At 46.5% G+C, this 14,566-nt stretch overlaps 1 protein-coding gene across 18 annotated transcripts in view; it reads left to right on the top strand.

Moving 5' to 3' along the window:
- The window catches only part of C20h6orf89 (similar to human chromosome 6 open reading frame 89), a 44,378-nt gene that overhangs the window by 2,777 nt on the left and 27,035 nt on the right, over positions 1-14,566 (top strand). For 11 of the 18 annotated variants that reach the window (XR_010060642.1, XR_010060641.1, XR_010060643.1 and 8 more), the window contains exons 2-3: positions 11,124-11,331; positions 11,732-11,945. Coding sequence is in view for 15 of the 18 variants with exons in the window: in XM_039098520.2 (XP_038954448.1) it covers positions 11,124-11,331; positions 11,732-11,945 (422 nt within the window). In the remaining 3 variants the exon portion in view is untranslated. Of the gene's footprint in view, positions 1-2,589; positions 2,818-4,815; positions 4,911-5,187; positions 5,280-11,123; positions 11,332-11,731; positions 11,946-14,566 lie in introns of those variants that run through there. The other 7 variants (XM_063279034.1, XM_063279036.1, XM_039098529.2 and 4 more) reach the window with 4 other exon arrangements.

The raw sequence follows: 14,566 nt of genomic DNA on the forward strand, positions 1-14,566 counted from the left end.
GCCTTCTCTGCCTTGGAACATTTTCTTTGTGACCCAGTTTGTGTCTCTGCCCTCTGTCTGCTCTCTAACACACACAAAAGGGGAAGGTGCTCGCTTCCAGGCTGGCTGCTCACTAAAGCTTCACCAGGCCGATGCATATCCAAAGGAAGGGCACTGAGCAAACCATAGACACAGCTTGGAAACAGTGGCAGCGGGGCCTTTCTGTGGATTAGTTCCTTCATCAGGTTCTTGGCTTTTTTGTGCTGTTATTGTCTCTATTTTTTTTAAAAACTTTTAAAAAGTTCTTCTTATGTGCACTGGTGTTTTACCTGTATGTATGTCTGTGTAAGGGTGTTAGAGGCCCTGGAATTGGAGTTATAGACAGTTGTGAGCCACCACGTGGTTGCTAGGAATTGAACTCGGGACCTCTGGAAAAGCAGTCAGTGCTCTTAACCGCTGAGCCATCTCTCCAGCCCCAAGTTATTATTATTATTTTTTGTTGTTGTTGTTGTTCTTTTTTTCGGAGCTGGGGACCGAACCCAGGGTCTTGCGCTTCCTAAGCAAGCGCTCTACCACTGAGCTAAATCCCCAACCCCGTTATTATTATTTTTAATTCCTATGAATGTTTGTGATTCCAAGTGAGTGTGTGCACCACATATATATAGGAGGCCAGAAGGAGGTCTAGGTCCCCTGGAACGTGGAGGTTAGGGAGTGGGTGTGGGATCTTAGACAGTTGTGAGTTGCCCCGTGTGGGTACTGAAAACCAAACCCGGGCCTGTGAAATATTAGTAAGTGCTCTTAATCACTGAGCGTCTCTGGGGTCTGCATTTTCTCCATTAGTCTGCTTTGAAGAACTCGCTGTGGTTTGGGAGGAGATGGAGGGGGAAGTGCAGATCGATGGGTGCGATGAGGTCCAGGGACAGAGCCTAGGGTGAAGGCTCAGAGAGCTCGCTTACTGGATGGAGCACCCAAGACCGGCTTTTTAGGAAAATGGCTGTGAAATAGGGTGGTTATGGAGAAGGTGAGGAAGGCTTAGTGGAGAAGTAAGACGGACCAAGGAGGGACCATAGTAGGCTGTGGTAGGTAGCTTAGACTTCATCTTAGAGCAGTCATTACTGTTCCATTTACTCAGATATTAGAACAAATTTTACATACACCATTGTATAATCCTCAATTGCACATATGCACACACACACACATCTTTTTTTTTTGTTCGATACAAGGTCTTGTGTAATCCAGGCTAACCCCAAACCTGCTATGTAGCTGAACCCCTGGCTCTAACTCCCAAGTGCTAGGATTACAGGTGTGTTCCCCACATCTGTTTTTTCACCCCTGTGTGATAGGTGAGAAGCTCTAGGATTTAAGGTTATCAGTAAGTGGAAGAGTCTAGGTGATCCAGGTTTTTCCAGTTCTAGCTCCTGCATCCTTAGCAACCAGGCACAACCGTCCCTCAGAAGGGTGGAGGGCATCTTGAAAGGCCATGAGAACTAGGGGCTGGAGAGATGGCTCACTGCTCTTCCAGAGGTCCTGAGTTCAAATCCCAGCACCCACATGGTGGCTCACAATCCATCATGTAATGGATTCTGATGCCCTCACATACATAAAATAAATAATTAAAACTGACTCACTATTTAGAAAAACTGCCTGTGAATAAGAAAAGGGTTAGGCCGAAGACAAGAGCTGGGAATACAGAGATGAACACTATCTCTGATGGTCCACAGTAGAAAAAAATTAAATTTATTTTATTTATTTATTATACATAAGTACACTGTAGCTGGCTTCAGATGCACCAGAAGAGGGCATCAAATCCCATTACAGATGGTTGTGAGCCACCATGTGGTTGCTGGGATTTGAACTCAATACCTCTGGAAGAGCAATCAGTGCTCTTAACCACTGAGCCGTCTCTCCAGCCTGAAAAATTTTTTAATTTTTTTTTTAAAGATAATAGTTTCTATCTCAGGGCCCTGATTGGCCTGGCGCTCACTGTGTAGACAGAGCCGGCCTCAGACTTGCAGAGATCTTCCTGCCTCTCCTGCTGAGTGTTAGGGTTCAGACTGTCATGCCTGTATCAAAAGCATTCGGTGGTGATTTCATGGGCAGGAATGAGACAAAGGAAAGTTTTAATTTAAATTCAGAGCACAAGTGTCTTCAATAAAAAAGACAGACAGACAGAAAGGGAGGGAGGGTCTGAGGGATGGCTTGGCAGGTAAAAGTATTCACTGTGGAGTCTGATGAGCTGAGTTTGATCCCTGGGATCTCTAGAAGGCCAGAGCCGACCTCCACGACCTCCACATGCCAGCGTGCACAAGGAGGAAAGTAAACATTTGAAGAGGATGAGGGAGGCTGAGCTGACAGGAAAACAAGGTCAGTTACACAAACCTTCCACAGTGGGGAGTCAGGTCAGCCCTGTGGGTAAATAGGGTTGGCCCTGAGCTCTGAGAAAGAATTGTGGGCTGAAGAAGATTTGGGAATCACTCACAGCTGTAGTCGAGCTGTGGTGAGAGTGAACGTCAAGGACAACTGGTACATGTTGATCTCTGCCGGGAGAGCAAGACAGGTGTGCCAGGCTGAGAGGACTCGGAGAAAATGGGTTCTGACGGCGGGTACTGCACAGAGGTCAGATAGAGCGGTCACTGAAAGATGCCCTTTGGACTTGGCACCAGGGAAGCCATTGGTGACTAATGAGAGCCAAATTGGCCAAGTGAGAGCACAGGCATGTGACTCAGCAGGTTCGTGAATGGTGGAGGCTCGAGGAAGGCAGGCCTAGCATTACGGCTCCAGAGGAATAGAGCGTTTAAAGGTAGAAACAGGAAAAGGCAAGACTTGGAGGGCAGAGAGGTAAGTTTAAAGATGTGCAGATTTCTGCTAGGTGAGAAGGCAAAATAACAAACCAGGAACGTTCTGTGTTGAATCGGTCAGAGCCAGTGGCCAAGGGTGTCCGAGGTCTTCGAACGGTGTGGAGGTGTGTGCGAGTGTGTAGAGCGAGTCATGGGACTCCACGCTGAGTACTGGGTAACAGTAGAGACCAGTCATTTTAGTGGGAACGACAGTGAGGCATGTCACTGTTACCGGGGAAATTCTTTCGGGATGCTCAAATATGGAGAGATGACTGAATAATGTGTCACAGTTGTTGTCAAAGGAGTCTGATAAGAAACAGCCAGGTGTGGTGTCGCACACCTTTGACCCCAGCACTCAGGAGGCAGAGGCAGGTGGATCTCTACATTAGAGGCCACTCTGGTCTGCAGAGCCAGTTTGAGGACAGCCAGGGCTACACAGAGAAACCCTGTTTTGAAAAACTAGACAGAGAGAGAGAAAGAAGCAGACACAGAGAGAAAGAGAGAGCAGATGTGGGTCAGTGTTGACAACAGACACGTCTAAGTGGACACTGTGTACATGTTCATTGTTTCCTCTGTTTTCCAGAAGTTTGAAAGGGTTGGGGGGAAGATAGAGACTGGAGGTGCAGTCTGGGTGGCTCTGCTATGTGATAGATCTCTGTAATTTATAACTAAAACCTTATTGCATTTATTCTGTGGTGGGGTGGGGAGAGAATTGTGTCTTAGAGTTGCTGGGCTGCACAGCTGTTCATGTCAGTGTTCAGGACATGTCATGTCAATGGAGGGACTGTTGCAAAAGTGACAATTACATGCATTCTCTTCTCTAGTCTCTTTTCTGCTTTCAACAAACTTGTTTGGCTTTTTGGCTTTTATATAAAATTTATTTTATTTTATATAGAGGTGTGTGTGTGTGTGTGTGTGTGTGTGTGTGTGCGTGCGTACACCATATGTATATAGTGCCCACGAAGTCAGAACAGGGTGTTAGATTCCCTGGAATTGGAGTTACAGCTGGTCATGAGCCAGGGTGTGGGTGCCAAATCTTTGACAAGAACCCCAAGCATTCTTAATTCCTGACCTCCCTCTCTTTCCTGTTTGTCCATTTTTTTTTTTTTTTTTTTGAATCAGGATCTTACATAGCCCAAGATGGCCCTGAACTTAATATATATCTGAGAATGGCTTGGAACTCCTGATGTTCTTGCCTCCCAGTTCTGGCATTCTGGGATAGTCCCACCATGCTCAGCTCTTCCTAACATCTTCAGTCCCAGCAGTCCACAAGCCTCCCTTCTCTTCTGTTCCCATGGGAACTGAGTCCCAGGTGGAGCTGTGGGAACTGCTCTTCAGACCTACCCTGCTTATCCTACCCTACCTATCCTGAGTCCCCTTCACTGTAGACAGCATCCTGCCTCACCCCTACAGGCCTCTCTTGAAAACTAGGGGCAGCTCTCTTTTCTTTGAGCAAAACCATTCTTATGTGGCAGACTGATGGGCCCTGTGTGATGTTGCCTCTTTACTACTAGATGCTAATAGGGCTCCTCTCATTTTTACAATAAAAACAAACAATCCTACCCCACACTTTCAGACGTCACTGAATGTGGTAATGATATCTCCAATGTGATCACAGTTACCTTTGGTTGAGAGCTATTGTACTGAAGCAGCCACTTCAGGGGGTGCCTTTGTTACTTCCTTCATTTTGCAGTGCTGGGGCTTGAACCCCTGACCCAAGTGTGCCTTTAACCAGCAGGGAAAAGGTGTGAAAGCATCAACGTTTTGTCAAGCCCCACCAGAGCCTGTGGAACTCAGTACCGTATTCTCCCCAGACAGAAAATGCTCACTGGACAGTTACAGATGTTATGTTGCAGTGCCTATGTTCTGAGTTGTGTGCCCTCTGAGTGGCGTGCCGAACTCACACTAATCTGCCAGGGCAGAGCCATCCCTTGTTCAGTATTTCTGTGTGCGTGTCTGCCACCTTCTCGTTAGTAACTTCGCAGTGTCTTGTCCCCAGGGTAATCCTTCCTAATGCTGTTAAGTAAGATGCCTATGTCCTTCACCGCATGTGATTTGCATATACATTTAGCACCTCACAGAATCCTAAGAAGGGTAAGTACAAGACATTTGAGAGTGAGACTAGATTCCCGTGACTTATCATTAGAGTGTATTGTCATTGTCCTGTTTCCTTATTTGTAAGTTAAACTTACTGATAAGCGTGTATGAGAGAACCTTGTGTGTCTAACAGCACAGTGCAGTGTGGTTTCAGGCTTACACTGAGAGTCTTGAACTCTCTCCCCTATCGCTAATGAAGGATGACTGTCTGTGAAGGGTGGGACAGAGGCCGTGGTTCCTGACTCCCCTGGTGACACTGCCTCTGCCTTTGCAGGGTTAAACCACTGTTAAGGAATCGAACTCAGTCTTCTGAACTTCCCTCCGAGGCAAAGCTCCTCTCTGCCAGGCTGGACCCTCTTTCTGGAGGTAAATGGATTGTCTGTCGTCAGCCTCAGTCTCTCACTCCTTCTCATGCTCACTGCTGGCTGTGACTTCCTGCTTCGTGTTGTTAATGGGCAAGACTTGTAGTTGTCGGTGTTATCTAATTAACGTTGTGTCCAACTACTAAGATTCTCTCAGTACGATCAGTTTTACAGGCTCCGGTTTAAGCAGAAAACCGCTGTCTCTGGAATTAGTCACAGAAGGGTCAAATGTATTACCATCTTAGTCTCCTCTGCGTGTGCTGGGGATCGAGCCCAGAGCCTTGTTCTTGCCATCACTGCTCCGAGCCCCAGGCCCTCCCCGTGGGTTTCCCACTGAACTGGGACCCATGGCTGTCTTTCCTTAACGGCTCTCATTTCTTTTGTCCCAGAGATGCTCCATAGAGTAGCAGTGGGAGCTTTATGGTTACAGATCATCACCTAACTTACTGTTCTTTGGAGATTTTCCTTTTGTGGGAGGGAGCATGGTTATATGTATTCTAGGCTTGTCTTGAACTTGCTTTGTAGCCAGAATGACTTTGACCTTGTGACCCTCCTGCCTGCACTCAGTGCTGGAACCCTGGGCTTTATGCACACTGAGCAATCATTCTACCAACTGAGCTACATCCTTAGCTCCCAGCCCTCCCAGTTCTGTGGGATCACAAGATATGTGCCCCAAGTATGAGGCTTGGAAACACAACATCCTGATTGGTTTGGTTTGACCTTAGAGTGGCTCTGAGTGCTTTCTAGTCCCTTCTGATTGCTCACCAAGGGCTTTATGGGCAGAGTGAGGTCCACATGGCAGCTGACTGTCTCAGATGCATCTCTTCTTCACCCAGAAATTAAGACATTGACCCGGGGCTGGAGAGATGGCTCAGTGGTTAGAGCACCGATTGCTCTCCCAGAGGTCCTGAGTTCAATTCCCAGTAACCACATGGTGACTCACAACCATCTGTAATGAGATCTGATGCCCTCTTCTGGTGTGTCTGAAGATATCAACAACCACAGTGTACCCACGAATATAAAATAAATACATCTTTAAAAAAAAAAAGACATTGACCTGGGTGACTTCAAATGATCGTTCTGTTCTGCACATGCTAACAAGTAGTTTATAGCTAGGAACACATGAGGTAAGAGGATCTCTATTGGAAGGCCAGGCATGATGGCGCATGCCTTTAAGATAACCTTTAATTGTAAAAGATTTCATTTTCAAGTGTATATGGGTGTTTTGCCTGTGTGGGTATGCATTTTATGCATGCAGTGTTCTCAGAGGTCAGTGATGGCATCAGGTCCCCTGGTCTTGAGTTACAGATGGTATGAGCCACCATAGGATGCTCTGAATCAAACCCAGGTCCTCTAGAGGAGAAGCCAGTGCTTTTACCCACCATCACTCCAGCCCTCATACATGCCTGTGATCCCACACAGAGACAGGAGGCTCTCCATGAGCTTCAGGCCTGCACAAGCCAGCCTAGATCCTTTCTGAGTGGAGGATGCACTCCTGGTCCTCCTGCCTCCACCTTGCGCATGTGTGTTTCCGTGCCCAAGTTTATTCGGTGCTGAGGACTGAGCCTAGGGCCCCATGGATGCTCAGCAGGCCGCTGCCAATTGCACTCCATCCCCAGGCCTTAGATTTCTCAGAGTCCTTTATAGTTTCTTGTGTTGGTCCTCAGCCAGCCATTATCCTTCTCCTTCTCACCAAGTGTATGCAAATCTTCATATGCTCCAGACATTGACCTCTGGTAAGGAGATATACACCGTATGTATCCCACCCTCATAGAAGTCAGACACCAGTGACTGGGCAATGGAGGTAGAACATAGTATAGTATAATAAATGCCACAGCAGAGGTAAGGGCAAATCCATAAATATATATTAGCCTTTTTAAAGATATGATTTACTGATAGGTGGTAGTGGCACACACCTTCAATCCCAGCACTCTGGAGGTAGAAGCAGGGGGGTCTGAGTTCAAGTCCAGCCTGATCTATAGAGTGAGTTCAGGATAGCCAGGGTTGTTTCTAAAAATGAAAAAAAGAAAGAATATATAATTTATTTCTTCTAAGTTCACCCGCTTGAGAAGCACAGTTTATGCTCACACCCTGTCACTGACTCAGGGTGAGAACGTTCAGTCACTCTAGAGAGGGCTGCCTTTTGTTCTCTGTCTTCAATTCATCCTTCCCTCAGGCAGCATTGATTAGCATTAGTGGTCGGCTTTGTGTCTGCAGACTCCCCTGCTCTTGCTCTCTGATTGTCCCCAACATCACGGGGTTTTCAAGGCTGCGCCACACAGCTGTGTTAGGACTCCATCACTCTCGTTGTCTGTAATGTCCATAAATGTACCTGTCACATTCGTTTGTTCAGACTTTTGGACTGTTTCTGTTTCAAGGCTGTTAGGAGAAATGCCACTGCTAAGATTGGTGTTCAAGTCTTTATGTGGACATAGGTCTAAGTTCTCTTGGGTACATACCTGTGAGTAGAGTTGTTGTATGATATATGTAAACTCAATGTTTTTTAAAGTTTATTTATTTAATGTATGTGAGTACACTGTCTCTGTCTTCAGACACACCAGAAGAGGGCATCAGATCCCATTACAGATGGTTGTGAGACACCGTGTGGTTGCTGGGAATTGAACTCAGGACCTCTGGAAGAGCAGTCAGTATTCTTTTTTTTTTTTTTTTTTTTTCCCGGAGCTGGGGACCGAACCCAGGGCCTTGCGATTGCTAGGCAAGCGCTCTACCACTGAGCTAAATCCCCAACCCCAGCAGTCAGTATTCTTAACCGCTGAGCCATCTCTCCAGCCCTCAGTGTTTAATTTTTTAAAAACTGACAGCTGTTTTTTCATTCCCTGTTTTATATCCCTCCCACTAGTAGTAGTGTACTGATTTTTTTAAAAGTACTTATGCTTGACCTTTTTTTTTAATATTTTATTTGTTTATTATATATTATGAGCACACTGTAGCTGTCTTCAGACATACCAGAAGAGGGCATCAGATCTCATTTCAGATGGTTGTGAGCCACCATGTGGTTGCTGGGATTTGAACTCAGGACCTCGGGAAGAACAGTCAGTGCTCTTAACTACTGAGCCATCTCTCCAGCCCTGATTTTTTTTTTTTAAGTTCTTATTTCACACACTTCATTCCCCAAATGATTCTAACTTTCACTGGAGTGGTACATGTATATTTCTTTTTTTTAAGTAAATAAACAATAAAACAGGGTTCCTCTGTATAGCCCAGGCCGGTCTGAAATTTGTATACCCAAGCCCAGATTGACCTTGGATTCTTAACCTTTCTGCCTTGGCATTCTGTGTACTAGGATTAAAAGTACACTCAAAAGGCAGCCTGGCGTGGTGGTGCTGAAAGTCTTCATTCCCAACTCTCAAGAGGCAGATACAGGTGAATCTAAGTTTGAGGCCAGCCTGGTCTAAGAAGTGAGTTTTAGGACAGCCAGGGCTACACAACAGTAGCAGCAAAAGCTCTGAGAAGGCTGAGACAGGAGGACCAGTGGTAGACTGCTTGCCTGGCATACATGAGGCCCTGGGTTCAATTCCCAGCATTACTTAAAGCACACACACACACACACACACACACACACACACACACACACACAATGTATGTCTTCAATCAGCAAATGTAAGAGAATGAGATTGGATCCTTCTTTATATCACACAAAAATAAATTTAAAGTGGTCCAGAAAACTAATTTATAAGCTAGAATTATAAAACTCTTAGAAGAAAGCATAAAGACCGACCTTTGTGGGGCTGGAGCAGTGGCTCAGTAGTTAAGAACATTGGCTTCTTCTCTTCCAGAGGTCCTGGTTCCATTGCCAGTACCCACACAGTGACTCCACAGCTATCTGTAACTCTAGTCCGAGGAGATCTGATGCCATCCTCTGGCCTCTGAGGGCACCATGCACACATATGGTACACGGACATGCTTTGCAGGCAGAACACTTATACATAAAATAACCTTTAAAGATGTAAAACTTCTGTGATAAGGAATGAGGCACTAGCTTCCTAAGTGTAAGGCCAGGAGTGCAGGCAGCAAAGGGAGGGAGGCACTGGACTTCTGCAGAGCGTAAAAGCTGTGCTGTCAAGAGGGTGGGGTGGGGCTGGGGGGGAGGGCTCTGAAGAGGACACAAGGGCAGTTCCCAGCGCTCAGCTTATGCAGTGCTAAACTCATGGTCTCTGCACCTGCACATGTGTGCACTTACCTGCACTCACACACATATGTAACTTAAAAAAAGAAAAGGTACAAAAAGGAAGTCACTTTCCGGCCTGCTATGGTAGTACACACCCAACGGTTAGGAGTTCAAGGACAGCTTTAGCTAGACATCAGGTTTGAGGCCAGCCTGGGTTACACAACACTTTTTCCTTAAAAATAAATAAATTTAAAAGAAAAAAAAGAGAGAAAGAAGGAAGGAAAATGAACTGGAGCTGAGCTTTGCTCCAACCCTAGTACTGCCAACAGGAAGATGTCCGAGGGAATGTTTGCCTGTTGTCCAGGACAGAGCACAGTGAGAATTTCCACAGACTAATGAGACAGTCCAAGAGACAAAAGACACAAAAGACAGCCTTTCCTGTAGAACAGTGGTCTAAAAGCCCTGTAGGCACTGGGGAAGGTGCTCAATACCACCAACCTTCAGAGAAAGGTAGATCACAACCACAGGGAGCCACCACTTTAGAACCGTGGCTGTTTGTAAGTCAGATATGATAAGGACTAGAGAGCTCCATCGGGTCACCTCGGACCTGCCTGAGGGTTAGCATGAGGAGAGCAGCTCGCAAGAGTGGACAGGTTGAAGCAGCCCTATAAAAATTCTAGGCAATTCTGATGTGCGAGCTGTACTCAAGTGTTTAGGCAGAAAGAAGACCAAACAGAAGGTGCCCATGGGAGGAAGGAGGCACATTGCAGGGAGAGGAGCTGTACTCTGTCACCCTGAGCAGTGACATACCAGGCCGCTGCTCTTTGTGGAGCTGCTTGACTGCTGGTCTGTCATCCAGGTGAAGCGTATCCTTACTAAGGACTCGGCATGCGTCATGCCAGTGCTCTTTAAGGTTAGAGACTGAAGTAGGCAGGTAAGAGCCATCTGCACTTTTGGAGGTAGGGAGGTCCTATGCACTAGAACTCCTATATGAAAAAAATAGGAAGGCATTTAATTAAAAAAAGTTCTTTTTGAGTCTGGGTCTCTCTATGTTGCCCAAGCTAGCCTTGAAATCACACAGATCCACCTGCTGTTGCCCCCTGAGTGCTGGGATTGAAGGCATGCATACCACACACAGCCTAGCTAAATGACATTTTATGACTTATGTATAAAGTGGACACAGTGGCCTGTCTGGGGCTGAAATCTCAGCATCCAAGAGACTGAGTCACTCAAGCCTCAGAACTATAACACCCTGAGTAACATAGCAAGGTGTGGGTTCAAAACAGAGAACAATCTTTTCAAAAGTGTGCATATACAACAGTTTGACGTTGTTTTTAGGTATTTGTTATATTTGGTCAAAGTATTTGGTGTGCTTTGGAAGGAAAAAACAAAATATGTGTTCTCTCAGAGAGTCAAAAAATGTTGAGGGGCTGGAGAGATGGCTCAGTGGTTAAGAGCACTGACTACTCTTCGAGAGGTCCTGAGTTCAAATCCCAGCAACCACATGGTGGCTCACAACCATCTGTAATGGGATCTGATGCCCTCTTCTGGTGTCTGAAGACAGCTACAGTGTACTTAAATACGAGAGAGAGAGAGAGAGAGAGAGAGAGAGAGAGAGAGAGAGAGAGAGAGAGAGAAAGAAAGAAATGTTGTTGAAAGAGGTAGCTTGGGCAGGAAGAACTTTAAAGAAACTGTCCTTTTCCTTTTGTTCCCTCTCAGGGATTTCATTTTGGAAGACATGGATCTTGCTGCTAATGAGATCAGCATCTATGACAAACTTTCAGAGACTGTTGATTTGGTGAGACAGACAGGCCATCAGTGTGGAATGTCCGAGAAGGCGATTGAAAAGTTTATCAGACAGCTACTCGAAAAGAATGAACCTCAAAGGGGACCACCCCAGTACCCTCTCCTTATAGCCATGTATAAGGTAACATGTCACTTGGAAAGCCCATCTCAGACGCCTCAGCGTCCCTCCCAGTTACTGCGGACTCAGTGCTGAGCAGGGTTGTTCTAGTATGAACAGGCCTTTGTTCTTGCTGTCCTGTCCTACTAGGAAATGTGACTGTGCTGTTGATTGGCATCAGGTGAAAGCTGTGTGTTTGTGCAGTGGACGTAGCACCTGGCAGTGGGATGGAGGCTTGGGGAGCCTTGCAGGCCTCATAGCTCTTGAGCTTCAATGCCTTCAGAGGTGCAAGTGAATGGCTGGTTTATGGTCTGGATTAGCTCTAGGTACACTGAAGTAGCAAAGAGGTGTGGTTTTCTCCTCAGTGATACGGGACTTTCTATGTTGGGGCAACTCTTAATGTCACTCTTGTCTTTCCTTCTAGGTCCTCCTAACTCTGGGATTAATCTTGTTCACTGCCTACTTTGTAATTCAGCCTTTTAGCTCATTAGCACCCGAGCCAGTGCTTTCTGGAGCTCACACCTGGCGCTCACTCATTCATCACATTCGGCTGGTGTCCTTGCCCATTACCAAGAAGTACATGCCAGAGAATAAGGGCGTTCCTCTGCAAGGAAGAGAGGAAGACAAACCCTTCCCAGGTAGAAGGCTGTGCTTACTTAGGAGTACGCTGTTCTTTTTGTTTGATTTGTTTGTTTGAGATAGGATCTTGTGTCGATGAGCCTGTCCTAGAACTTGGTCTGTGTCTCAGGCTGGCCTCAGACCCACCAACACTGGAATTGTAGGCATGAGCCATTATGCCCAACCTGAGATCCAGGGTTTTTGACAGTATTTGATGGAAAAGGGTTATTCGATCTAGTAAGAGACACCTTCCTAGTATTGTGTGACTTAGCGCAACCCTTGCTGTGACTACGGAATGAGCTGTACTGTCCATATTTTACAGACAAGGAAACTGGCGCTCAGAGAAGTTAGGCTTGCCAGAGAAGCATGTCTGGAGGGGTCAAGTTCAAGTTCTTTAACGTTAGGACACCATGGTAGGGATGGGTGTCCACAGAAGAGCCTTCTCCCCTGGCTTCTCTGCCTGTGTTAGACAACTCTAACCAGGTCCTCGCACCACTGTTATCTGATTGGGCTGGTGTTGGTCACTTTGTCGCCTTGCTCCTTCTCGCTACCACAGTAAGTGAGTGACCCTGGTGTAGTGCTCTGGAGCGTGGCAGTTTTGCCAGCCCAGCAGGTTGCAGAGGCCCTGCAGCAGTGCAGCAGCAGAGATACTGGGCCTTACAGGCTGCAAGGAGGCTGGGTGAAAACAGCAAGGAATGGGATCACCCCAGACCTACTGTCTGATAAAGAGTAGAGGGGTACTACTCAGGGGAAGAGTCCTGTCTCCTCTCCCTCCTCTTTCTCCTCTTCCACTCTGGAAATTAAACACAGCACTGTGTGAACAGTCGTGCTAGAACCTTCTGCTGAGCTTACTCCCAAACCCTGTTAAGTTTTGAGAAAAATGTGCTAATTAGTGTCGTGTGCATTGTGTGTGTATATGCCAATCATGTGTGTGAGTGTGAGAGTGCTGCATGTCTGTGCGCTGCAGTGTGTGTGTGTGTGTACACATGTGTGCCACAGCACTCACAATGGTGCAGACAGAGAGCACCTTTCAGGAGTTGGTTGTCACTATTGACTACACTTTTTTTGTTTGGTTTTTGTGTTGTCGTTGCTGCTGCTGCTGCTTTGGTCATATAAATTTCACTTGGCCACATTCTTTTATAACTTTGCTCTGAAACCTTTAGAATCCAGGATAACTTTTTTAGAAAATGTTTCCAGAAAAAAACTTGACTGGTTTAAGCTAACTTTCATAAAATCATAATGTCATTCCTTAAAGCCTGACATTATCAATCATAAAAATCCCCTTGGATTGGTCCCCTTTGAAAGCTATCTTTGTACATTTGAGGAAGTTCTGAAGAGAAAACCAGAGGAAGAGAACATTGTGTGATCAGAGCTCAGCCATGAGGCTTTGTCTATGGGGATTTATTTTAAACTGCCTGGAAATGCCATGTTTATTCATTGCCATACACTTGAATACCAATTTCCAGTACCACAGTTAATTCCACTTGAAAATTCATACACAATTTATGCAACTTGACATTTTCCCTCACAGATTTCTGACATATAAGCATTTGAGTTTTGCTGAAATCATTTACATCAAAGATATTGTGGCTACCAGGCAAAAGGGGTGCACACCTTTAATCCCAGCACTCAGGAGGCAGAGGCAGGAGGATCTCTGAGTTTGGGGCCAACCTGGTCTACAGAGTGAGTTTCAGGACAGCCAGGGCTACACAGAGAAACCCTCTCAAAAAACTGAAAAAACAAAAAACAGAAAACAAACTTAAAGATACGTGTATCTGTTTGTACAAGATGGCGCCGGCATCATTCATTCCATCCTGGATAAGGAGGAGCTCATGAGGCCCGCTCACCCCAGGAGCCATGGCACACACTTGCTGAGCAGCAGGGAGCAGTTCCCTCTGTGAGGTTGCCACTCGTGTTGGTGCTCCAGGAAATAGCACCTCACCACACTTACACAGAGACCTGAGGTGAGCTCAGTGGACGGTTTTCAGTCAGTACACACCTTTACAGTGCACAGGCCTGGGCTGGCCCTCGTGTGGAGAAGCTGGATCTGTGCTCACAAGGAGAGCTTTCTGCATTCTGCACTTCAAAAGGAGGCGGCCACGGATCCAGTGTCATTGAGGAGTTTGGGGAAATAGCAGACCCTTCATTGCTTTAGGACTAAGGAATAAATAAGGCTTAGAGTTACAGCCACTGCCCAGCTATGAAATACTTGGATTTCAGAAACAGACATAATAAGAGGCTTCTCCCTCAGCTGCTGGAGATTGGGCTCCAGGCCTGGTTGGTGCTAGGCAGCTCTCACCTCCTGTGACAAGCGCCTTGAAATGGCACTGTGCTGTAGACCTCGTGTTCTTTTCTCAGTCCTCACAGACTCACGTGAGGAGAGTGCTGCGGTAGAGGCTGACTGGCTTGCCTAACGCTGGAATTGTCTGCCTGTGAGAACTCTGACTGACCTGAGAGGTGGCTCCAAGATTTTCTCCTCTGGGTCATGCTTGGTTTTGTTTTCTAAGATAACTAGTTAGAGGACGGTGTCTGCAGTTAGGGAGCCCTGACTTAGGGAAAGATGGACAGCTGCTGAGAGCCGGCCTGGGTGGCCTCTGCCTTGCTGCTGCAAACTGGAGGGGGTGGGTGGGAACCACAGGCA

Source organism: Rattus norvegicus, chromosome 20 (genome assembly GCF_036323735.1).
Source record: "Rattus norvegicus strain BN/NHsdMcwi chromosome 20, GRCr8, whole genome shotgun sequence".
NCBI lineage: Eukaryota > Metazoa > Chordata > Mammalia > Rodentia > Muridae > Rattus > Rattus norvegicus.